Raw genomic sequence first — 27500 nt, 5'->3', positions numbered from 1 at the left:
ATACAATGCAAGAGCATGAAAGAAACAATAGTGCACACGCTCCCACTGTACTGAGCTGCACGACATGTTTGACAACATACAAAGCAAGACCATCAAAGAAATGATAGACAGCAAGAAAATACAAAACAAAAAAAGACATAGCCACTTAGATGCATAGGTCAGGGACTGAAGATGGTTGCCAGAAGAATAGGGCGCTCTTAGGCACACACAGGGGAGGTAATATATTGGAGGGAGGTAAATAGCTGCATCTACCTTCGTTTCCTCCCCTTCAGCGGGGTAGCAGTTTGCACAGGACAGGGAATCAGGCCCCTGCTGCAGTCTGTACTAGTGGGTCACGGTACAGTATGTGTAATTCAATGCTCTTATGACTTAGGGAAAATATATTTAAAAAAAAAAAAAAAAGGACTGGGAAAACACTGCCAGAGACAGAGACAGCTGGTGATCAACTACCAAGCAAGACCCCTTGATGCTGCATGAAAGGCTAGCTGCAGAGGACACAGTGCAGATAGGAAAGCAGCGGACACCCAAAGCCCTTCTAGCCATGGATTTCCTTGCCCTCTGTGTACCAGGGTGTGTCGCTCAAGAATCAGCCTGCACAGTTCCTGGAGTGTTTGTCGCTGAGGACATTTTTGTGATCCTCCTGCCACCATCGCTATTTACAGTTTTGGTCCTTGTCTGATGATAAGTGCTATATAAGCGTCAGCAACAATCAGAGGCATTTTGGATAATCAAAACAAAAAAGCAAACAATCAGAAAATAAAAGCTAAAAAGTAATGAAAAAAAAAAAAGATTATGTTCTTTAGAATATAGCTGTACAGACCAGCACAAAGAAAGGCTTTGAATCAAAATGATTAAATAACAATCAAATAAACATTAAATAGTCCGTTCTTAAAAAAATTGGGCTGTGCTCTTAGAACAGCACAGATAGAATTTGAATCAAAATGATAAAATGTTAAATAAATGTTTGAGAAGTGAAATCATATATTCCATTCTTTAAAAACAGGGCTGTACAAAGCAGCACACAAAGGAATGTTTAAAATGTAAATAATATAACAATTAAATGTAAAAGTAAAAAAAAAAAGATTTTCTTTTAATCTGTTCATCAAGAATAGGCCTGCTCAATACAGCATGCGCTGTTACAGCCAGAAACATTTTGAATAAAAATAATGAAACAATAATGTCAATGTAAATGTAATGAACAAAAAATATATAAAAAATAACTCATTATTGAAAAGTAGGGCTATACAATTTTGAATAAAAATAACAAAGCAATAATATTTAAGCAAAAGTATGGGGGGGAAAAAAGAAGAAAAATCTGTTCTGTGAAAACAATGCTGAACAAAAATATTCCTCCCGTGGATATGGACCAACATTTTTACTTCAAATCCAGCCTCTTTTTGGAGTGACAGTGGTGATTTATCTCCCTTGCATCATCAACACAATGGCAAAAACATAGGGCAAACAAAGCCTTCTTGGTTCACCTGTGATTCATGCTGAACAAAACCAAAGTGCCAGGGGGATAATATGGGAGGTAACAGTTCTTAACATGATTATAAATATAAATCCAAATCATATATGCAGCATTTTCTTCACCCCAACCCCATCATCATTCATCATCATCATCATCATCATCATTATCAGAACACTGAAAAGAAAATGTCCCAAATTCTGAGATCTTTTCTTTTCTTCTTCTTTTTAAACTCGTTCACTGCCAGGTTCTGTAAGAACAATGCTCCCAAGCAACAGATGGTTTAGAAACAATGCAAAGGTGAGTCACAGTTCTATTTGTGGGAAATCGTCTGCAGCTGTCAAGCTCTGTTACAAAAAATGGTCTGATCAACATGACCCCTTGATGTTGATTAAAGTCATCTATGGTGGTGCACTGTCTAGTCAATTTAAGTCATCTATGGTGGTGCACTGTCAGTCAATTTAAGTCATCTATGGTGGTGCACTGTCTAGTCAATTTAAGTCATCTATGGTGGTGCACTGTCTAGTCAATTTAAGTCATCTATGGTGGTGCACTGTCTAGTCAATTTAAGTCACCTATGGCGGTGAAAGAGTTAACTCACTCCAGACGAATAGTTCTCTCCCTTGCTTTTCCCTACAGACGACCTATTTTTTATGGTTAGGGAAAAAAAAAATCACAAAAAATACAAAACATAAGGTAACGGAATGAAACACTGTACTTGACCCACTGACCCTTCTCCTCACGTCGTGTGAACGCCCACCCCCCTCCCTCTTCACTGCTCTCAGAAGCTGAATTACTGTCAGTACCTACTTGCTGGTAGCTTTCTTCAATGCAGATACTTTATTCAACATCTTCATCATCCTTGTTGATGTCAAAACCTTCAGTTTGAAGCATTTCAATCACTTCAGCAGCGGTAAAAGCTGCTGTCGTGATCTAGTTTGCTAAAAAAAAATTCCACTTGTATCGCCTGCGATGCCATTTTCAATACGTATGCAGATTAGCTTGTCGTGTGTGATCCTGAACTCGCTGGCTCGCTGTGGAGTGTGCTGTTACGGAATCTCACGAAGAAACTTTCCATTCGACCCTTGACACGTTCGCAATGCCTTGTGCACCTGCGACTGTTATGCTACCCCATGAGGAAAACGTGGAAAAATTTTTAATTGTTGAAACCGCTATAGCGTTCCGTCGTCCAGAACGCCACCTTACGTCAGGAACGCTATAGCGTTCCATCGTCCGGAGTAAGTTAATGTCCTAACTGTAAGTACAAACCTGAAGTTTGGTGCAGAAGCCAGTTCCAGACCCAGGCAGGCCAAGTTGACGGATGCATAGGACAGGAGAAAGAAGACGGAGGTGGCCGGGGCAATGGCGTTCAGAGAGCCAATCAACAGCACCAACTGTGCAACAGCAAAAAAATACAGGGAACTCCTGCATGTCAACATTAGTGCCACGCCAGTCCATGTGTTCATCACACAACAACAGAACATCAAAATATATAAAATAATTTCCTTTTTCGATAAAGGATGACCTGTCCATTCAACTACAACAACAACACAAAATAAAACAAAACAAAAAAACTTCATCCTGGCCCACCATCTGTCTACCAACAAAAAAACAAGAAACAGAAAGGAAAAAAAATTAAATAGCTACTTGATCAGCTAGCAACTTTTCATCAAGTGACAATTTCTTTTTCTTTTTCTTTTTTCAGTTTCATTGCCCCATCCCACAAACATACAAACATGAATTAATGCTTGACAGACTGAGACAGGCCATGTCTGATCTGATTGACTGAGACAGAGAAAATATCATAATGATTGGCTGAGACAGGGCAAATCGGACTGGCTGAGATACATTGGCTGAAATGTGGCAAGTCTGATTAGCTGAGACAGGAAATACATGAGTGGCTGAGACAGGGAATATCTCACTGAGACAGGGCAAATAATTATGATGTGGCAAGTCAGAACATCTCATTGTCTGAGATATGGCAAGTCTGATTGGCTGAGATGAGGCAAATATGACTGGCTGAGGCAGGGCAAATCTGATTGGTTGAGACAGGGAATACTTCATTGGCTGAGATGGGGCAAGTCTGATTGGCTGAGATGAGGCAAATATGACTGGCTGAGGCAGGGCAAATCTGATTGGTTGAGACAAGAAATAAATGAGTGGCTGAGACAGGGAGTATTTCATTGAGACCGGGCAAATCTGATTGAGGCTGTGATTTGGCTGAGACAAGGAATACCTGGCTGAGACCGGCAAAAATTCTTATTGTAGTTGAGAGAGGAAATATCTGACAAGCTGATACTGGGAATGAATATCTGGGAGGGGCACCTTTCACCACACAAGACATGCCAGCAACGGAGCAAACCAACCGCTCGCTATCACCAGTAACACAAAAGTATCCGACCCCAAAGCAGTGGAGCATGCACAGCTGAAACAGAAACAGAATCGGCACCTGCACAAGTGAACATGCACCGCTTACCTGAACCAAGAACCAGGACATGAGTACAGCCATGTAGGGGTTGCCCGACCTTGTGGTCATCGTGGCTGGCTTCAGGATCCACCCTGAGAGAAAAGGGCAAGAACTCATGGGTTTTTTTTTATTTTCGTCAGTGTTGCTTATAGCCCAGCCAACCGATTTCACATGGCAAATATCAGGGTTCAGAACACATAAAAAAGAATAAAAATTATAAGGCTCTTTCTCTACTGTGATACATGTTTATAAAGCAAGAGAAATTGTCATCAAAGAGCTTTTCTTTTCCCACACAGTATAATATGAATACAATGGAAGTGTATTAAGAAAGTTCAGATATACAGGACATCAAGATAAATCTACTTTTTCCTCTACACCCACCAACATCTTAACCAGGTAAGTCAGTCCGTGTAGGTGTCACATGCTAAAAAGAATTCCAAAGGTGAAATCTACTAAGCATTTTTATTTCTATTTACTTATTCTTTGCTGCCCCATCATCTGTGCCATTACAGTGGCACTACTCCCATGCCACTCATTCTGAGTCCCCGTTACACATCCACACTCTGTTTCATCTGCCTCACTCTCAGCTCCAGCAGTCCACATGGAGCTATCAATGCAGGTCGCCAGGAGGCCACACACCTGAGGAGACCCTGCACTTCTGCTGAGTCACTTTGGTTGTGTTCAATTTTGCCTTTTCTGATCCAACATACGTGAGACACCACCTACTTAGCCTCCTACTGACAACAAGCATTGCTTAGTCACAGAGCCAGACTGAGTTAGAGTCCATTCCAGAGTTTACTTATTATTTTGCTGGCATCTCCAACTCCTCAAGGTAAGTGGCCATCAACAATGTTTTAGAGTGTTGTTCCTTCAGAATTGCTAATCTTCTCTTCTCTGTATAATGAATATGTCTTTCTCAGCTCTCAGATGAATGGTTGAGCTTTTTTTTTTTTTTTTTGCTTTTTTTTTAATGAACTTTTGTTTCTTGTTCACATTAAATTTCTAGTTTTGCTGTTAGTTTTGTGTGTTGTAAATCTGTGTATCATTCAAAATTATCATATTCTATTGTATTACTCTTTTGTCTTAACAATTTTTTTTGCACGAAATTCAGGGTGTCCTCTCCAGAGAGCTACAGTCACAGCACAACACCTTTTTTTTTTCTTTTTTTTTTTTTTTTTGCCTGCAAATGTATTTGTTTTCCCATCAAACTGGAGTGCACAAAGAAATTCTGCCTGGGACAACCCTTCCTCTTCTTCTTCTTCTTCGTTCGTGGGCTGCAACTCCCACGTTTACTCGTATGTACATGAGTGGGCTTATACGTGTATGACCGTTTTTACCCCGCCATGTAGGCAGCCATACTCCGTTTTGGGGGGTGTGCATGCTGGGTATGTTCTTGTTTCCATAACCCACCGAACGCTGACATGGATTACAGAATCTTTTACATGCGTATTTGATCTTCTGCATGCGTATACACACAAAGCGGGTTCAGGCACAAGAAGGTCTGCACATGTTGACCTGGGAGATCGGATTACCCACCAGGCGCCGCTAACGAGATTCGAACCCAGGTCCCTCAGATTTAAAGTCCAACGCTTTAACCACTCGGCTACAGCACCCGTCGGACAACCCTTCTATTGCCGTGGGTTCTTTAAGTGTAACATGCAGTAAGTGCACGCTGCACACTGGACCTTGGTTTACCATACCATCCAAATGACTAGAATCTAGACCACCACTCAAGGCCTAGTGGAGGAGGAAAAAACAACTGGTGAGAATGGGATTTGAACCAGTGTGCTTAGACACTCGTTCATCCTAGGTGGAGACTTGTAGACATATGTAAACACATGAGCAGGGCAAAGGGCAGCTGGAAATTAAATTGTGACTGGAGTGCTGTGGAAAATACAAAATACCTGAGTAATCAAAGTGTGTGTAAATTAATGAGTTCAAACAGATCACATCAAAAGGAGAATACAATTGTACACTGGTGCAAGTATGCACACACACACACACACACACACACACACACACATACACACACAAACACACAGTCACACAGACACACACACACACACACACACACACACACACACACACTCACTCACACAGACTCACACAAACAGTCACACAGACACACACACACACAGATACACACACACACACTGCACACACACGCACACACACACACACACACACACACACCGACTTACAAAACAGCTGATCGTTTCCTAGGGCTTCCAGGATTCGAGAAGCACCAATCAAGTTGCCGAGAGCAGCTGACAGAGTCGCAGCAAATATTCCAATGACAACAAACGGAGGCCAGAGATTTATCTGCTGCAAGAACACATAGTTGTTCTGCAACAAGAATCTGCAACACAATGCAAGAAAATAAATGGATAGTATATCAAATGTGATGATACTGAACTTCATTTTCTTAATAATGGCACATTATAATCATATGAAGACTGAAGGAACAAAAAAAAGCGTAAGTGTGCATGCAATATATGGTAGAATCATAGTACAGAATTGCCTTGAACCACAGTATCATCATTTCTTTATTTCTAAATGGTACAGCACACACCATCACCTACACACACACACACACACACACACACATCAACACGCCCATGATCAAATATGCTTGAATTTAAAATCAACAATAAACGATCCAAAAAGGGAGCAAGTGAAAAAATACATACACCACAGAATGGTTTGCATCAACAGGAGAGCAAAGAAAACCTTGGCATGTGTAAACACTCATCAATTGCCAGTGAACACAGAAACCGTCCATCTCAACGTAAACACACAGACACAGAATTGTGCATAAATGGGATTTTTGCTTCTTTGTTTGCATGTTTGTTTCATTGTTCAATTTAAAGAAACAACTATTCACTGGAACAGACTTGGCGGAAGATAAGTTTATTCTAGTTTCATATATTTGTCAAAGTCCCTTGGTTTTCTGAAACCCTCTGTTTAATTATTGGCATTGTTTTTTTATTTTCTTTTTGTGTTTTTGGTTTGGTTTTGTTTTTGTTTTTTTGTTGTTTGTTTCTGGGGATTTTTTTGTTTTTTTGTTTTTTAAAGGTAAGAGGATAGGTACCTTTCACAAGAGCCAGCTAGGAGGACAGTCATGATGACGTAGATACCAAAGGTGAAGCCAACAGCTGACAGAGTGCCTTTGGGAATGGATTTACTGGGGTCTTTCAGTTCACCTGTGAGGAAAAGAAAAACCAAATGCATTCAGGTGTACTGGGAACAATCTACTGACATTAAAGTGTTTTTGTTTTTTTTAAACTCTTATCTATTTCATTTTTACATCTTTTAAGGAATCATCTTATGAGAGAAGCTATCTGATTTACCAATTTCTTTCTTCTTCACTGTTGCAGCTAACATCAATCATTTGCTAATAATTGCTGTATATTCTTCATAAAGTTATGATTTAGTAAATTCTGCTATACTGTGTATTCCATGATCCATTTCTAATCAAAAAGACACTTAATTTCAAAATAACAAAAGGACAAACTGATTCTACTGAAACTGAAAACACAAAGTTATACAATCAGTCTGCAAACTTTTGCTTAAATATAACTGTCTTAATCTTTTTCTTTTTTTCATTTAGTTCCAATCCAGGATGAACAACTGAAGAATAATTTTCAGACCAGAAAAAAATATGTGCCTAAAGGTCAGACACACAGATATTACCTTTTTCAGAGAAAGGAAATTTTCAACAATATTCAATTGATTATGTGATGACTCTATCCTCATCAGATATCATACATATGAAATGCGGCACGTTTCTATGTAAAACAAACAAACAAAAAAAACTCCCCAGACGCTCTCAGTCACATGATTTGGTTCCTGTCAAAAGAACACAGTGGGCTTGTTCACTTCAAAAATCGGTCATGGGGGAAGATTGATCAATTCCTTATTTCACCTGGAAACTGGCTGCTGCTCTCAAGTTAGTCACAATGTGAAAAACAGTCGGTTTAATATGATCCCTCCTTGCTGACTTATGTCGTCTACGGCGTTAAACTGTCCAGGTGATAGAAGTCGCCCACAGAAGCGAACTGTCTATGCGACTTACACTGCCAAATACAGCAAACTGTCTATGTGACTTACACTGCCAAATACAGCAAACTGTCTATGTGACTTACACTGCCAAATACAGCAACTGTCTATGCAGCTTACACTGCCAAATACAGCAAACTGTCTATGCGACTTACACTGCCAAATACAGCAAACTGTCTATGTGACTTACACTGCCAAATACAGCAAACTGTCTATGTGACTTACACTGCCAAATACAGCAACTGTCTATGTGACTTACACTGCCAAATACAGCAACTGTCTATGTGACTTGCACTGCCAAATACAGCAACTGTCTATGTGACTTACACTGCCAAATACAGCAACTGTCTATGTGACTTACACTGCCAAATACAGCAACTGTCTATGCGACTTACACTGCCAAATACAGCAAACTGTCTATGTGACTTACACTGCCAAATACAGCAACTGTCTATGTGACTTACACTGCCAAATACAGCAACTGTCTATGCAGCTTACACTGCCAAATACAGAAAACTGTCTATGCGACTTACACTGCCAAATACAGCAAACTGTCTATGTGACTTACACTGCCAAATACAGCTGCCAAATACAGCAACTGTCTATGTGACTTACACTGCCAAATACAGCAACTGTCTATGCAGCTTACACTGCCAAATACAGAAAACTGTCTATGCGACTTACACTGCCAATACAGCAAACTGTCTATGTGACTTACACTGCCAAATACAGCAACTGTCTATGCGACTTACACTGCCAAATACAGCAAACTGTCTATGTGACTTACACTGCCAAATACAGCAAACTGTCTATGTGACTTACACTGCCAAATACAGCAACTGTCTATGCGACTTACACTGCCAAATACAGCAAACTGTCTATGCGACTTACACTGCCAAATACAGCAAACTGTCTCGTCACCTAAAGTCACCACCGACAGTGAAACATCTAGTCAACTATGGCAGTGAACTGTCTGGTCAACTTATATCACCTATGGTATTTGTATTTGTATTTCATTTTATCATAACAGATTTCTCTGTGTGAAATTCGGGCTGCTCTCCCCGGGGAGATCTACACTACAGCACCACCGTTTTTTTGGTTTTTTTGTATTTTTTCCTGCATGCAGTTTTATTTGTTTTTCTTATCGAAGTGGATTTTCTACAGAATTTTGCCAGGAACAACCCTTTTGTTGCCGTGGGTTCTTTTATGTGCGCTACGTGCATGCTGCACATGGCACCTTGGTTTATCGTATCATCCGAATGACTAGCGTCCAGACCACCACTCAAGGTCTAGTGGAGGGGGAGAAAATATCGGCGGCTGAGCCGTGATTCGAACCACCACACTCAAATTCTCTCACTTCCTAGGTGGACGCGGTACCTCTAGGCCATCACTCCACAGAGTTTCAAAAAAACAAATAAGCACTTCTTTTTTTTTCCTTTTTTTAATCCATTTATAAAATCAGAAATAAAGTGGAATCAGAGCCCACAGACCAGACATGTTGGCTCCATTGAGAATCCCCGTGACACTGCTGAAGAGAATGGCAAACACTGTGGCAAAATCCAGCTTGGTGTCGGACGTGTAGTCCCTTGTGAAGTTGGCTGAAACCAGTCATTTATTCAATCAGAATGATCAACAATATTAATGAGACAGTGTAATTTTGAAAAATGAAATTTAAAACATATATAATCGTTTACAAAGGATAAGATAAAAGAACCTTTACAAGAAATAAGTATACATAATACAAAGTCATAATAAAAACAGGCATCCACAATAAAATCTCTCTCTCTCTCTCTCTCTCTCTCTCTCTCTCTCTCTATATATATATATATATATATATATATATATATATATATATATACACATATATATATATATATATATATATATATATATATATATATATATATATATATATATATATATGTGTGTGTGTGTGTGTGTGTGTTTGTGTGAGTGTGAGTGAGTGTGTGTGTATGTGTGTGTGTGAAATAATTTATTTAAAAACCAATAGGTAACTCACACATCATGGGCTCTAAAAAAAAATATATGATGAATGTATCCAAACGTCATATAATGCAGAGAAAGAACACAAAGTATATTATGAATGTACCTAATGTACCCAAGAAAGGACAGTATGAACCTGTAAGTAACATACTCTGAAGGTGAACATTATCTTACTAAGATAACAAGACATAACTGGTGAGAATAACTGCAGCACACACACACACACACACACACACACACACACACACACACACACACACACACACAACACACACACACACACACACACACACAAACACACAGAGTCACATTCATGTACATTATATCTCGTTCTGGAAACAGATGCCATAAATTATCCTACTCTCCTACTTGGAAGGTCATTCTATACACATGAGCAAACACACAAATATGCACACAAAGAGACACTCAGTAACTCAACTCAGGTAATTCTTTTTTCTTCTTCTTCTTCTTTTTTTAAGCAGAAGGAAAACTTTTTTTTTTAAATCTTACCAAAGAGATTATCTCTGAAGTTGTGTCCTCGAAGCCCTGTGTAGTAACCATAGATGGTTGTGTTGTCAGAGGAAGGGATACCAACTGCTATCGTTTGATTCTTGGCAAAGATGCTGACAAAAACTGACAGTGTGCAGATCACCACAACCTGAAACGTAAGTATAATTCACCTGGGAACATTCAAAACTTGTGTTCCTTTGTCTGTTCCATGCAAACCAAGTGTGTGAGTCACTGATTAGGTCTGGGATCCATGTGCCTCATCTATACATAGTTTTACCCTTTTTTGTTTGTTTGTTTGTTTGTGTGGTCATATCAAGATTAAAGCAGTGGAAACCAGACCAACAGATCTTTAAAAAATAAAAATAAAAAAAATAATGATAACAATAGAAAATTAGAAATAAAAATAAAAACACCTGGAAAAGACCATGAGACAAAAGTAGTCACATTCAATCATGTAAACTTGGAGCATGCCGCTGACATTGAACATTTCGTCAATTTTCTCATCAGAGGATGAAAAAAATACTAACTTAACAAACATTATAAAAACAAAATTATAGTAACAAGCAATCAAAACAAAACAAACAAAAAAAAAAGAAATTGGCAACAGATATCTTAACTGTCCTAGGTGCACACAAAAATAATGATCACAACATGCACAGCAAGAGTGCCTACACATCAAATCCAGAAAAAGACAAAAAATATTCAAGGCTTTCCAGAAAGAAAAAAAATCACAAATTTAGATGAATGCACTTGCACAGCAGAAAAGAAGTGGTAACAGAAAGAGAAGAAGTGGAGAAGTGGTAACAGAAAGAAAAGAAGTGGTAACAGAAAGAGAAGAAGTGGTAACAGAAAGAAAAGAAGTGGTAACAGAAAGAAAAGAAGTGGTAACAGAAAGAAAAGGGAAAGGCCAGACCCAAACAGAGCAATGGAAAAGGAAATTTCTAGCACAAAATTTCCAGATGGTGGGGATACTAAAAATGTACACTGAAAAAGCAACCGTCATTCCCACTTCGGAGGGAGGGTGTGTGTGTGTGGGGGGGGTGGGGGGGGGGGCGGGTGCAGGGGGGGGTGGGGGGGAGGATGAAATGGAGAGACTCCATGTGCAAAAAAAAAAAAAAAAAGATAGTGAAAAAAATGAAAAAAAAAATTCTATAACATAACGACTCCTTTATCATCACTTTACAATTTACCATACTCAAATATAGTAAACACTACTCTATGCATGTTATTAATCTTGAAAAGCAAGGTCATTGAACTGAATGACCCAGTGAATTAGGTCAAACAGATAAGGTGAAGGAGGTCAAACAGGGGTAAGATGATAAAAACAAGATCTGTTTTGGCATGAGATACCAATATAATTCAAAATATTTACAATGATAATTTCAAAAACTTTATTAATACAATAATAGCTTTTGTTGTTGTTTTTTTATTAAATTAAAAAATAAATAAATAAAATGAAAATGAAATGATAATAATAATAATACTAAAAACAATAAAAAAATTAAAAAATTTAATGAAAGATACTTATTTTGTACTCAATCCTGACAACTTATGTAAGTGCTTAACAAAGACTGATTGTATAAAATATACATACTATTCTACATACACACACACACACACACACACACACACACACACACAAAGAGAGAGAGAGAGAGAGAGAGAGAGAGAGAGATCAAATACACCATGTATATGGGAACAAATATAGTTCCTTTCATAAATTAAAAAAAAAGGCTGTAGAAGCATTAATCTTGATACAACAAAAACTGTTTTCTGATGTTGATTGAATGAACATGGTCAGCTGTGAAAATCTGGCAACAATGATTTGAGGACACAGATAGTTTCCATAATTCCTTTTAGTTTAGTGCCATCTGTTGCACACATCACGGCAAACTTTTTGGCAATGTAAGCAAGAATCTAACATGTTCTTCCACTTTACCGAAATATGAAGTATTCAATTATCTAATTGTTACCAGTGTCATTTCCATTTGGACAAAATTGTATCGAAGTTTTGTACTGTGTTGTTCCGTAACTGAATTAAGACTACTGGAATTGCATTGTAATTCTTTCTTCTTCTTCTTTTTTGTTGTTGTTGTTGTTGTTGTGAGTGCATGTTGTGCTGAAAAACCGATATAGATGACAGCCTTGCATAAACCTGAATGTGTACTGACACATGCATATTCTTGTGGGATCTCATTCTTCACAAAGTGCCAGGAGCCAGTTGCATTGCTTGGTTCTAACTTTTTGACAGTTACACATGGCTAAATGCCTACGTTGACCGAACTACGCCGCTGGTCAGTTCCATACTACACACAGTTAGTAGCAGGTTACAACCATACTAGGCTCTTCCATCCGAGCAATGCAACTGGCTCCAGGAGATGAAACCCTAACCATTGATTTTTAAAGCGTATTTACTACTTATCTGCAATGTAATGCACTATATTTTCTGTGAAGATATGATAAGAAATGGCACTCTCACTGTCTTAATGATCTATCTTATTTGGCCCAGACCCAACATTCAGTTATCTGAATTAATATTTATTTTAATATATATATACTTTATGTAAAACAAAAAACATAACATAAAAATCCTTTCAACTATTTGGAAACCTTTACAAATTAACTCTTTCACCACCACAGGTGACTTCAGTTCACTAGACTGTGCACAGCCATAGGCGACTTTTGTAGACATCGAGGGGTCATGTTGATAAGACCATTTTCCACATTCTAACAAAGCTCAACAGCTGAAACCAGTTTCCCGCCAATAGAATAATGACAAATCTTTGCCCCCTGACCAAGTTTTTAAAGTGAACAAGTCCACAGTGTTGTTTTTGACATGAACTGAAGGCTCTGACTGAGAGCACCGTTTCTAAAATATCTGGCCCTGGAGAGTGTTTTTCACAAAGAAACTTGGCAGTGACAGAGCTAACAAAGGATGTGAAAGAGTTAATAATGGATCAATCTCAGTGTCTGCGACAGAAGTAAGGTCAGCTCAGCGCACAAACCAGTAAAATGAAGGCGGATGTACGAGCAAACATAGCTCCACCAATGATGCAGATGACGAGACAGAAGAAGAGGACCACGGAGGAGTACAGGTACTTCCACCACTGGGAGTCGGCCGGCAGTCCTCCCCCATTCTGCATAAAGGATCCTGTGACAGAGTCCACAAAACACCTTTCTCACTGACAGGTTTTTTTCAGTTTCAGTTTCAGTAGCTCAAGGAGGCGTCACTGCATTCGGACAAATCCATATACGCTACACCACATCTGCCAAGCAGATGCCTGACCAGCAGCGTAACCCAACGCGCTTAGTCAGGCCTTGAGAAAAAAAAAAAGAAAAAAAAAAGGGTGAATAAATAATAGATAAATACATAAAAAGAACTACTACTACTAATAATAATATGTATAAGGTGCAAAAACTTGATGAAGTCAACTTATAAGCGTACATAAATAAATAAATAAATAATAATTAAAAATAAAAAAAAGAACCTGAGTGTGGCTGTGAATGGGTCTGATGGAATGAGCGGTGTGAGAGTGATTATGCCACTCAAACAGTGCAGATGATAGACAGAAGGGAGACTAGGTGTGACTCACTGGCTGCACTAATACTTACTCAGCTACTGTACCTTCCTTTTGAAATGAAATCATCACAGCACAAGACAGAGATAATGTCTGGTTCACAACACAAAAGGTATTTTGGGGTTCAATACTTGTATCAATAGTTCCAATGCCCTGGATAAGTTTATCATGACATGGGTCAATAATCTGTATGTGTGCGTGTGTGTGTGTGTGTGTGTGTGTGTGTGTGTGTGTGTGCTGCCATTTCTGGATAAGGTTCACTGACGGATGACACACACAAAGCATTTTCGTGTTTGTTTGCTTTTTTACGACACTGTTTTATTGTAGTTTTTGTTGGTTTTTTCCTTTTCTGTCTCATCATCTTTAACTTCCAAGACAGCCAACGAGTCACACCTAGTCTCCCTTCTATCTCATCATCTTTAACTTCCAAGACAGCCAACGAGTCACACCTAGTCTCCCTTCTATCTCATCATCTTTAACTTCCAAGACAGGCAACGAGTCACACCTAGTCTCCCTTCTATCTCATCATCTTTAACTTCCAAGACAGGCAACGAGTCACACCTAGTCTCCCTTGTGTCTCATCATCACTGTTGTCTTTTTTAGTTATATATTTTATTATTATTATTGTGCGTTGCAGCACACGTGACTGTCTTTGTAGTCCGCTTAACCTGCATAAATTGGCACAGTGAGTGATGAGTGGTCATTTCATACCTGGTCAGTCATCTGACCAGAGCTGCTCTCTCTCTCTCTCTCTCTTGCTGTGTCGCGAGCAGTGTGTTTGTCGTGTGTGTCCCCACAACAGCTGACATCTCGCTACATATCGCTGCACTGTCTTCTTCTTAGTCTTCTCTTTTTATGTCTTCTGTTCTTCTCCTTTAGTTTTTATCTTCTTTTCTTATGTTCTTATAACTACTGTAAATAAAACAATAGAAAAACCCATTTGTGACTGGCCTCTATATGTTCCTGGCCTGTGCACGGGAATTCTCGTCTATCCTTTAATACATTCAATCATCATTTAGTTTAGTTCTTTTGTACTGTCCGTACCCTATTAGAACCACTCGGTACACGGCTACAAAAGTGGCGTCGCCGGCAGGATTCTGATCCTTCAAAAATATTCTTACGACAAGATAGAGATCCATCACAAAATAGATCCAAAATTATCCCCTTTAATGTTTCAATTTTTTTATTCAAATTCAACCACAGCCGTTTTCCACCAAGTGTACCTTGTTACAACTTGGTGCTGTGAGCATAGGATGTGCAAAAGTCTTCAAACATCTCTTTATAAATCACAGCTCATAGCCAAGCTATACTCTATCACATTATTATTATTATTATTATTATTATTATTATCATTATTATTATCATTATTATTATTATTACTACTACTACTACTTTTTTTTTTCTTTTTTTTAATTTATTTATTTATGTACCCTTATAGTTGACTTCATCAAGTTTTTGCACCTTATACATATTATTAGTAGTAGTAGTAGTAATTTTTTTATGTATTTATCTATTATTTATTCACCTTTTTTTCTCTTTTTTTTCTCAAGGCCTGACTAAGCGCGTTGGGTTACGCTGCTGGTCAGGCATCTGCTTGGCGGATGTGGTGTAGCGTATATGGATTTGTCCGAATGCAGTGACGCCTCCTTGAGCTACTGAAACTGAAACTGAGACTCTCAGTCCCACCCCTGCTATCAACAGGGAGTAGATAATGACCATCAATGACTGATCAAAAAAGAAATATGGTAAGACCCATTAAATGAACAGCTTAGGCAAAAACATTTCATATATCATATGTGATAGTCATATAACAATTCTCATTCATCAATTGTAGCAATAACTGAACAAGACATTTCAACATTTTCAAACAACATCAAGCCCCCAAAACTACTTCTTCGTAATCATACTCTCCAAGACAGACAACCAGAGGTAAGCTATTTTCAAAATATATGAATTCAACCAAATCACACACACACACACACACACACACACACACACACACACACACACACACATGTCAGCAGACAGTGGTAGCAATTTCATTTCTCAAAAAAGAGAAAAAGATGAATATAATAACAACAACAACAATAATATAACAACAACAATAATAATAATAATAATAATAATAATAATAACAATATAATAACAACAGCAACAGCAACAACAATAATAATAATGACAACAACGACAACAACAACAATAATAATAATAACAAGAACAACAATAAAAACAATAAGCTAACCTCCTTCGCCAAAGTTCAGCAGCACACCTTCCACAAAGCCAGCCACGTAGAGTCCGCAGGCCAGGATGTTGGCCACGTAGAACAGGAAGCCTATACTGCCCCCAAACTCTGGCCCCAGTGCCCGGCTGATCATGTCTGAGCGGTGACGTTAAGGACCTCACCAACTTCTCTCTTGGTCAACCTCAGTCAGTATAACCATTATCTTCCTAATTTTCTTCTTTAATTCTTTTTCTTTCTTTTTTTTCTTTCTTTTCGTGGTCTACCATGTTCAAGCTGAATAGACCAGAAATTATATATGACGTAGACTGATACAGACAGAAATCTTTTCTTTTTTTTCTTTTTTTTTTTTTTAAAGGAACTTGTACTTTATCTTACGGCTATTCTGTATTCATCCAAAGTTTCGTCAAATTGCAGTCTTTTTCTTTCTCTTTCCTTCTTTTCTTTTTTTTTTTTTTTAATTTTTATTCTATTCTACTGATTCATTTATTCACTTTCTACTAAATCATATACAGAATTACAGGGGCAGGTCAAGGCAGAATCAATCAGTTAGGCATTGGACTTCCGATACAGTGTTCGCCAGTGTTCACATTTCAAGATCCCATTTCAGCATGCATGGTGAAGTGCACTTGCAGAAGGCACTTGACCCCGATTTTCCTCATTCCACCCTGGTGTGAGTGGGTACAGATGACTTCAGTCACACGAGGAAGGTTAAAGCAACAGAAGAAGAATGGGCCCTAACTTCCTAAGCCGAGCCCATGACACACTGAACCTAAATGATTCCATTGCCTCTATAGCTGTAAATGATTATGGGACTTTTAACCTGTTTATCATCATACAATGCAAGCAGAAATCATCATCAATAATATCGTCTATTTTCACATCACTTAATGTAGTGGTGGAGGCTGTCTTGGTTAATGTCAAGTAAACAGTGTAAGTGCAGAAGTAACAATGTTTTATGCAGCAAAAGAACTAATAACAGTATCAAACAATATTTATGAACATCTCGACAAATTAGATAACAGTTCTGCTAATTTTTTCCAGTTATTTGAATACTATTCAGTTTATAATCTTTTTCTGTGAAAGAATTCAATATACTATAGCATAAATATATATATATATAATATATATATATATATATGTGTGTGTGTGTGTGTGTGTGTGTGTGTGTGTGTGTGTGAAAATCACTTTTTTCAGCAAGAAATTTTATTCAATGGATTTTTTGGTCTGTGTAACCTTCAAGTTTAATCAAATACTGAAATGGTCAAAACTGAAATCTAAGAATAATTTCATAATAAAATAGATGAATAAGAATAAAGCACTAGGCGAATCCAGAATTGGTTCATTACAATTTGCACAAAGGACAAAGACACCATCACAGAATCAATGAGCAAATTTAGACTCAAGATAATGTGCCACAGTCTGGAACAATTCTAGGACTGCACAAATGTCAACAACAAGCAAACATGTCACTGGAACTAAGACTAGAACTGTGTTTCATTATCTTTTTTTAGCTTTTTGTCTTTCAAGTTTTTTGGAGGGCGGGGGTTGTTTGTTTTTTTGTTTTGTTTTATTTCTTCCATGGTCCATGGCACAAATGCCACTCACAGTCAAAGTTTTTGTTGTTAACTAAGTACTCAGAATCAGATTTCAGTGTTCAAGAATGCATATATTATCTCTATGATCGGCTTCGGACCCACTCTGTTTACACATACCCAGATTCAAACACTCCACTGTCGGCCACTGTTCTTTCTCTGTCTGTGGACATTGCTTATGCTGTTATGGTATGAACTTCCTCTTTCGCTTTGTCAGGTGCCCACACTCAGCTCTTTCAAGTCTGGCTTTAAAACTCATCTCTTCCTTCCCCTGCCCCTTCTTTGTCTTCAGTTTCTCAGGTTTAGAGTTATGCATGCGTGTGAATGACTGGTTTGAAAGTGTTTTGATTTGTCTCTGCACAAGATTCAGCGTTAAATATAAATATCAATTAGTATCATTACTACTATAAGTACACTACATGCACACATCACTACGTAGTACATGACCAAGAACAGACATGTGTAACATATAAAAGCCATTTAAATTTACTAGACTGTTGAAATGTTTCTGGATCTTACTAGCTTGAGAGTGATGTTATCTTGAAGATAAACCCACCTATTGCTAAACCTTGGTTAAATTAGATCAGAGTGACATGATCTTGATAATCAGATACTGCTTCCTGCATACTTTCAACAGGTATAGTTGATTTTGCTTCATCAGCAATAGTAAAATTTATATTGCTAATTAATGCAAGATGACAAAGTCTAAGAAAAGGATAGTGACTACAAGTACAACCTGACCCATAACCAGTGTGAGATCAATGACTAACTCAATCTGATCTCAGTGAAGCAACAACTCCTCATTGACAAGTGTACTTGTCTGCAGCAGTCAAGGGTTTCATATATTTTAGTTTTATTACATTACAACCAAACAAGCCTGCATTATTGAGGATCTCACCAGGGGTACCAGTGGTAGTTCTCTGATGCTGCCAAACATATATTCCAGAGGGCATAAGGGGTAGTAAGTAACTAGTAAGTAATTACAAAGGATACAGTAAGCTCCACCTCCTTCCACAGCCCCGTTGGTGGAGATTGCGTTGATTGACAGCACCGTCAGTGCCAAAATGATGTACGCAAGTGCCAGTTGTGCCAGCCCCTCCAGCAAACCTGCCTGGCCCACAACAAAACCTGCAACACATCAGGCATCATTGTCAAAAAAAAAGTTTACTATCAGTATCAGTTTTGACAGGTTCAGTTTCTCTAGGAGGCATCACTGCGTTCGGGCAAATCCATATACACACTACACCACATCTACTAGGCAGATGCCTGACAGCAGCAGAACCCAACGTACTTGTCAGCCCTTGAGTGCATGCTTAAATTATATTTGTGTACCTATCAGAATTGATTTTTTTTTCTTTTTCTTTTTTCTTTTTTGCATAATATTGCCAGGGGACAACAGTCATTGCCATAGGTTCTTTTTCGGCATGCCAAGTATGTGCTGCACATGGGACCTTGGTTTATTGTCTCATCTGAAAGACTAGATGCTCAGTTTGATTTTCCAGTCGAACGTGGGAGAAAGGGCTAGAGCAGGATTCGAACGCACACCCTCATGGACTCTGTATTGGATGCTGAGCGTCTTAACCATTCTGCCACCTTCCTTCTTAAAGTTAGTACTTTGTCAATTTATATGATTTTTCATCCCTCACGGCCTCAGTCACACTCAGTCAGTCAGGTGTCTCAGCATGTGACAATAATTCATCTTCATCCACTATCCAGCATCACTGAATGTGCAAAAAACATCAACCCACACACCCCAACACAAACAGAAACTCATGCACACAAGCCATCATAATACTAGAGAGAGAGAGAGAGGGGGGGGGGAGAGGGAGGGAGAGAGAGAGAGAGAGAGAGAGAGAGAGAGAGAGATTCATCTGTCTCATACTGTTTTATGTATCTTAGGAGGCTTACCAATTTTCTTGCATTCCTGCCCTGTCTCTCAGAAACCTGATCATTCATACTAAATGAAACTTGAACATGACAGCAGTAGACTGCAGAGTCAAGGACAATGATGGACTGTATGCATCCATAGCACTTGCCAAAGACTTGAGAATTTACTATCTACAGATCTAACATAGTACAAAAACGTGTGTGTGTGTGCGTGTGTGTGTGTGTGTGACACAGAAAGAGAGAGGGTCAAAGTCAGGTATGTCACAGAATATATTGTGTTTATTCTTATATTAGTTATAATATATACTGTTATATGCATGACTGACTCAGACTGCGGCATTTTCTTCTTACATTAACTTGATCAAGTGCTTTACATATCTATTTATATAAAGATATGTGTCAACAATGCTAAGATTACTTTGAACAGCATTTTGTTAGCTAATATCAGACGGGGAGAGCAAGGTGGAGAGAGGGGGAGAGAGAAAGACAGTCAGACAGAGAAATAGACTTTTTAGAGAGGGTATATAAAGTCAATTGAGGCAATTTGGCCTACCAACGTCAAAGGGTGATCCCTGATGTGAGCTTTTTAAAAAAATTTTACTGACTTCTTGTTTTTCATGTTTTCTTAATCTTAGATTCAAAACTCTAAGTCTTATGGATTGATTCAATCTATAAAGTTGTTCAGTCCATCATTTTTGGAAGCATGATGGCAAAAACTGACTCAGAGAGAGAGTGAGAGAGAGACAGAGACAGAGAGAGTGAGTGAATGAACGAATGAATGAATGATTCATATATATATATATATATCTATATATATATATATATATATACATATATATATATATATATATATATATATATATATATATATATATAGATATATATATATACATAGCCCTAGTGAAGGGGAATCTGAACATCAACAATTTATAAACAACATTCAATTTAATTCACTTCAAAATACTTTATTGTCTGCATCAACCAAAACAAAAGTTCTCTTTTGGCTCACTCAGAATGCCCACCAGCAAATCTCAAAGCGAAAAAACATAATCAATTTGCGAGAATGAGAGAGAGAAACTCAGAAAGAAAGGGCCTCAGAGTGAGAGACTCCGTGAGAGGGTGTGACTGTGACATAAGGAGACAGAGAAAGCGTGAAAATCAATTAATTCTCAAGAATGAATGAATGATATATTCACAGGTGTTAGGACATAGCCCCTAATGAAGAGATATCTGAAAAACAGCAGTAAACAACAATATAATTTGAGAGAGACAGAGAGGCAGACAGAGACAGACAGGCAGAGACAGGACACACACACACACACACACACACACACACACACACACACACACACCTACACACACACACGCATACACACACGCATACACACACACACACACACACACACACAGTGAGTTAGAGAGAGAGAGACTGACACAGAGAGAGAGAGAGAGAGAGAGAGACTGACAGACAGGCTGAAAGATAAACACAGTGAGAGAGAGAGACAAAGAGAAAGAGAAGGGGCGGAGGAGGGGGCGTGGGGGGCCTTTCTGCCTACCTCCTCTGAGATACAACAAGGTGCTGAACATCGACAGGGCAACGGGACAAAATACTCCCATGAAAGTGTTCAGCGTCCTTCTGCTTTGCAAAACTTCTGCCTCCGAAGATAACGTTCCAGCGTCACCATCACCATTACCATTACCACTATCACCATCATCATCCTCGTCGTCAAATGATGCATGACTCAAGCTTCGCGACAATCGCATGAATCGTCGAGAGTTGTAGCCACCGTCGTTGCTGCTGGGTTTGTTCAAAGAGAAAACAAATCTCCCTGGTCGACATGGTCGCCGTGAAAAATCACTAGGGCTCGACACACTATCGGGAGATGATGATAACAGCGGAGTTCTCTCGTCGGTGGGATCTGCCATTTCTCGATCAACTGGATCCGGAAGAGTAACTGGATCACGCGACTGCGAACTCATCAGATGTGGTGGTTCAGCTGATCAAGACGAAAGTAGGTCTTGTGACTATTAGCGTTTGTGATGCTATTAACCGGAAATAACTTGCTTCTAACACGCATGCGCAAAGCCCGAGCGACTGTCTTCGAATGTCAAGTCTCACTGAAAAACGAAAGTTGCACGATGAAGGCAGCTAAAATAGGAATGAGTGTGCATTTGTAATAAAATTGTAAAAGAGACGTGTGCTCCCTCAGTTATGTTTATTTTAAAACCTATCAATAAGTACTCTCAGCTTCCTTTTCTCCAACACCAGCCATGTCAGCTCACTTTGGATGTATGCAGAGTGGGAAAGGGAGAGTGTGAGTGGGGGGAGGGTTTTTTGAGAAAGAGTGGCCATGAATGTTTTATGTCACTTGTCATATTTTTCTTTCATGCAAAGCGCCCTGAGCTCTTAGTGTGAAAGGGCGCTATATAAATGTACATTATTATTATTATGTGGGTGTGAGCTGTGTGTGTGTGTGTGTGTGTGTGTGTGACAGAGAGAGAGAGAGAGAGAGAGAGATTTGTGTGTGATGAAGATGATGATGATAATAATGATGATGATGTGTGTCTGTGAGTCTGTGTCTGTGTGTGTGAAAGAGACAGACAGTGATGGAGATACTGAGGAAGCATGTGTGAATGTGAACATGTGAGAGAGAGAAAAAAATTGTGTATGTTTGTGTGAGAATGCATGTGTGTGTGTGTGTGTGTGCATGTGTGTGTGTGTGTGTGTGTGTGTGTGTGTGTGTGTGCATGTGTGAGGGTGCATGTGTGAATGTGTACAAAGTGTGTGTGTGTGTGTGTGTGTGTGTGTAAGTGTGTGTGTGTGTGTGTGTAAGTGTGTGTGTGTGTGTGTGTATGTGTGTGACTGTCTGTCTGTGTCTGTGTGACTACATGACTGCATGCGTATATGTGTCCATGTGTCTATGACACTGTATGTGTGTGGCAACGTTAAGTAATATGTGTGCAATGCTGTATGTGTGTGGATGTGTTTGAATACATATGATATAGGTATGTAAGCACAATGGAGCGCTGGGGCTGGGTATATTTATTTGTCAGTGAAGAGTGAGGTTTGGCCACCTGTAACACCACTAAATTCATGCATTTCAGTGGTTGTGTGTGTGTGTGTGTGTGTGTGTGTGTGTGTCTCATCATATATATATATATATATATATATATATATATACACATATATATGTGCAGATATATATATATATATATATATGTGTGTGTGTGTGTGTGTGTGTGTGTGTGTGTGTGTTTGTGTGTGTGTGTTATGCATCTGTGTGCATGAGTGCATACGTGTGGGTGTGTGAGTGTACTTGTTGGTGTGTGTATTTTTACATCAATTTGTGGGTGTGCACCTGTGTGTTGATGTGTTCAAGTTCACTGAAAGTGTTCCATTTTTGTTCTTAATTACTTGCTTTTGATGTTTTTGTTAGGGTTTTTTGGTTGTTTGTTTGTTTATTCTGTTCTATTGATTTACCCTTCTGTTTTAGTTAGTCAAGTTAATTTCATTTCATGTTTATAATGCATAAATGTACTCTCTGTAACTTATTTTCCACAGGAAAAAATCTCAGTTGAATAAAAGTAGATCTGTATACACATATACATACATATATATATATATATATATATGCAAAACATATGTCAGCCAGACCTATTCCCAGGTCTAAAGTCAAAAGTGTAGCCGTTATTCTTTTTGCCTTGTTTCTTCATAATCAATGTTACACTGATCAGTTGAGATGTTGAACGCAATGATGGATTCTGCTGCTGGTGTTGTTCTCATTCTGTTAATCCTCTATACCCCGATGGGGTGAAAGAACATTTTATATGAAATCTCAAGACAATTCTTATGCTGTTGTACTCGATTTTGACCTGGTGCGCTGTTTCTTTCTGTCTCCTCCCCCCCCCCCCCCCCCCCCCCCCCCCCCTTTCCTTCCTCTTTCTTTCATTTTTCTTTCTTTTTTTTCTTTTTCTTTTTTTTTTCTTTTGCTTTCCTTATTTCTCTCTTTTATCTCATTTTTTATCTGGGGGTCTCTCTTATTGCCTTTTTTTTTTTCTTTTTCTTTTTTAATGCAAACAACCCATTGGTTTAGCAGAAAGTTCTTGTTCAGTGGTTCCTACTCCTGCTACTGCTCCTCTGTGTGTGTGTGTGTGTGTGTGTGTGTGTTACAAACACACACACACACACACACACACACACACACACACACACACACACACACACACACACACACACACACACAATCTATAAATGAATGATGATATAACTGTTTAATTTATGAACGGATACCAGTTAATTAACGCATGCAAACTAAATGCATAAAAGAAAAAAAAAACTTTTGAAAAACTGAAGATAAGTATGGTAGAATAATATCATTATAAGTCTCTCTCAGTTTTTGGACAGCACTTTTTTCAGGGTTTTTTTTTTGTTTGTTTGTTTTGTTTTGTTTTTGTTTTTTTGTTTTGTTTTGTTTTGTTTCTTTCTTTTTTTGGGTGTGTGTGTGTGTGGGGGGGGGGGGGGGTATGTTGTCATACACACAGACGTTCAAGCTTCAATGGAAAGAAGTGAATCTCCATTACTGACAGCTTAGGAGGAAGGTGGCAAAATGGTTAATAAGATGCTCATCTGCCAATACAGAGTGTCTGGGTTCAAATCCCCCTCTCACCCTTTCTCCCAAGTTGGACTGGAAAACCGAAGTGAGCTTCTAGTCATTCGGATGAGACGATAAACCCTACGTGGTCCCGCGCACTGAAAAAGAGCCCATGCCAACAAAGTGTTGTCCTCTGGCAAAATTTTGTGAGAAGGAAGCGACTCAGTAAGCCAACATGCATGCACTCAAGGCCTGACAAGCGTTTTGGGTTATACTGCTCGTCAGGCATCAGCCTTGCAGATGTGGTGTAGCGTATATGGATTTGTCCGAACGCAGTGACACTTCCTTGAGAAAATGAAACTTAGCGAATATATATATATATATATATAGGCGAATCCAGAATATATAAGCGATTCAGGAAACTGCGAGCGAATATGTGTGTCGAGTCATAGACACTATAGAATTCCCGACTTGAGTGCTATCGGCAGGTTTTAAAGGCCAGCGGATTGCCGGCCAACGGTATTCTAGTTTTACTTCGTGACTCACTCCTGTCTGTGTCATCAGAACAATTAGCTCTTTCTATTCCGCTCGTTTATCAGTCAAGTGATGCTGATGGTTTTTTGTTTGTTTTGTGTCGAGGCCATGACAGACGCGAATGAATCTGGCACACCACAGTGCTGCATATCGCGGTCACACACACACACACACACACACACACACGTAGGGTCCATAGAACGCCGATCGAAGGACTGTGAACTATTATATACGCGTGGATCGACCCGGCCAGTGCGTGTCTCTTGCTGTCGGCCTGTTGGACAGTGAAGCGAACACGGACCGCATTACCCAGCAGGAGGAAGGCAGAGTGGTTGACGCCGACGTGAGGGTCTGGGTTCGAATCTCCGTGACTCACGCCCTTCCTCCAAAAAATCAAACTGGGTCATTCAGATGAGACGATAAACCGAGGTTCCCCGAGTGCGAGCACGCACTTGGCGCACTGGAAAAAAAAAAGAACCCATGGCAACGAGTATCAGTATCGATCAGTAGGCCTATCAGTAGCTCAAGGAGGCGTCACTGCGTTCGGTCAAATCCATATACGCTACACCACATCTTCCAAGAAGATGCCTGACCAGCAGCGTAACCCAACGCGCTTAGTCAGGCCTTGAGAAAATGATTTGTTTTTAATTAATAAAAAAAGAATAAAATAAAAATAAAGAATAATAATAATAATTAATTAATTAATTAAAGAAAAGAAATAAATAAAGTAAAATATAACTTTTTTAGAATTAAAAAAAAAAATAATAAATAATAAAGAATAAATAAATAATAGATAAATACATACAAAATACTACTACTACTAATAATAATAATAATACTATTTAAAAGGCGCAAAATCTGCAACGAGAGTACGTGTTGTCCTCTGGCCAAACTCTGTGGAAGAAATCAACTCTGATACTGTACGTGATGGGCCCACAAATATAAATATGTGCATGCACTCCAGTCCTGGCTAACTGACGCGCGTTGGGTCCAGCTGCTGGTCAAGCATCTGTCCAGTAGATGTGGTGTTGCGTATGGATTTGTCCGAACGCTGTACGTGACGCCTCCTTGAGAAACTGAAACTTCCCGGCTTCTGAAACTCTGTCTCTGTCTCTCTGTCTCTGTCTGTCTGTCTGTCTGTCTCTCTCCCTGTCTCTCTCTCTCTCTCTCTCTCTCTCTCTCTCTCTCTCTGTGCTATTGTTATGCAATGAAAATACGTTGGCGCATTCACCCCATGTCATTAGAACATCATGGACAATGACATAAAAGTGGCAAAGTGTCAACTCTCTATCTCTTTCTCTCTCTCATTCTCTGCGCGCGCGCGCGCGTGTGTGTGTGTGTGTGTGTGTGTGTGTGTGTGTGTGTGTGTGCGTGAGTGTGTATGTGTGAGTGTGTGTGTGTGTGTGTGTGGTGTAGTGTAGTGTAGTGAAGTGTAGACCCTGTTCCAAGGCGCGGTGACTTGATTTAAAAAAAAAATAAAAAAAAGCGCGCCAGTGCTTATCTAATGTCCTTGAAAATAAAGAATTTTGTCTTATCTCGTTTCGCTTTCTTCTCTTTTTTTTTTTTTTTTTTTTTTTTTTTAACCATTATTTTTCTTTCTTCGGAGTCCCGGGTGTTGAAAATACGATTATTCCTTTACGCTAATAAAATCATCAAATTTCGTTTCGCCTCTCTCTGTCTCTCTCTCTCTCTCTCTCTCTCTCTCATTCAACTGGCCTATAACAAGGTTCATTAGTATGACTGGTGAAAGACGTAGCCCGGAGGGCTTCAGTTAGCCGTGAATGGTAGGGGCTGGGGGCTGGGGGGCTGGGGGCGGGGGGGTCTTAAATCTGAATAAAACATTTCGCATTTGTTCTCTCTCTCTCTCTCTCTCTCTCTCTCTCTCTCTCTCTCTCACACACACACACACACACACACTCTCTCTCTCTCTCTCTCTCTCTTCAACAGGGAGGCCGGTTTACAGTTTGACAGTCTTAATTAATGTTATTGATAGCTATCACTGTATCATAATTATCAGTAAAGATCACTTTGAATAATCAAATTAACAACATATGCTGAAAATCAAATTTGATACAATATATTAACATTACCGCATTGATATTACCTTTCAGGTTATAGGTCCCCGAAGGATATACCTCAGGATACTAATATAATTATGACATCACCTCAGCGCAGGGCTTCCTTTAATGTTCAGGCTACGTAAAAGACGGGCGCAATAGCCGAATGGATAAAGCGTTGGACTTCAATCTGAGGGTCCGGGGTTCGAATCTCGGTAACAGCGCCTGGTGGGTAAAGGGCGGAGATTTTTCCGATATCCCAGGTCAACATATGTGCAGACCTGCTAGTGCCTGAACCCCCCTTCGTGTGTATACACACGCAGATGATCAAATACGCACGTTAAAGATCCTGTAATCCATGTCAGCGTTCGGTGGGTTACGGAACCAAGAACATACCCTGCATGCACACACCCGAAAACGGGAGTATGAATGCCTATATACATGGTGGGGTAAAAACGGCCATGCACGTAAAAGCCCACTCGTACAAGCGAACGTGGGAATTGCAGCCCA

The 27500-nt window shown here is 39.2% G+C and overlaps 1 protein-coding gene across 2 annotated transcripts in view; it reads right to left on the bottom strand.

Annotated features, from left to right (window-relative positions):
- LOC143287764 (solute carrier family 12 member 9-like) overlaps positions 1 to 27500 on the bottom strand; it is a 54622-nt gene that overhangs the window by 12758 nt on the left and 14364 nt on the right. Inside the window, exons 1-10 of one of the 2 annotated variants that reach the window (XM_076596043.1) lie at positions 21364 to 21840; positions 18914 to 19048; positions 16329 to 16463; positions 13514 to 13659; positions 10509 to 10656; positions 9485 to 9592; positions 7027 to 7138; positions 6137 to 6294; positions 3945 to 4027; positions 2738 to 2862 (exon numbers count right to left, since the gene is read on the bottom strand). In XM_076596043.1, coding sequence (XP_076452158.1) covers positions 2738 to 2862; positions 3945 to 4027; positions 6137 to 6294; positions 7027 to 7138; positions 9485 to 9592; positions 10509 to 10656; positions 13514 to 13659; positions 16329 to 16463; positions 18914 to 19048; positions 21364 to 21787 — 1574 coding nt within the window. In that variant the 5' untranslated portion in view covers positions 21788 to 21840. Of the gene's footprint in view, positions 1 to 2737; positions 2863 to 3944; positions 4028 to 6136; positions 6295 to 7026; positions 7139 to 9484; positions 9593 to 10508; positions 10657 to 13513; positions 13660 to 16328; positions 16464 to 18913; positions 19049 to 21363; positions 21841 to 27500 lie in introns of those variants that run through there. The other variant, XM_076596044.1, reaches the window with a different exon arrangement.

The sequence above is a fragment of the Babylonia areolata genome, chromosome 11 (genome assembly GCF_041734735.1).
Source record: "Babylonia areolata isolate BAREFJ2019XMU chromosome 11, ASM4173473v1, whole genome shotgun sequence".
Lineage (NCBI taxonomy): Eukaryota > Metazoa > Mollusca > Gastropoda > Neogastropoda > Buccinidae > Babylonia > Babylonia areolata.
This window is presented reverse-complemented; position numbering and strand designations above follow the sequence as displayed.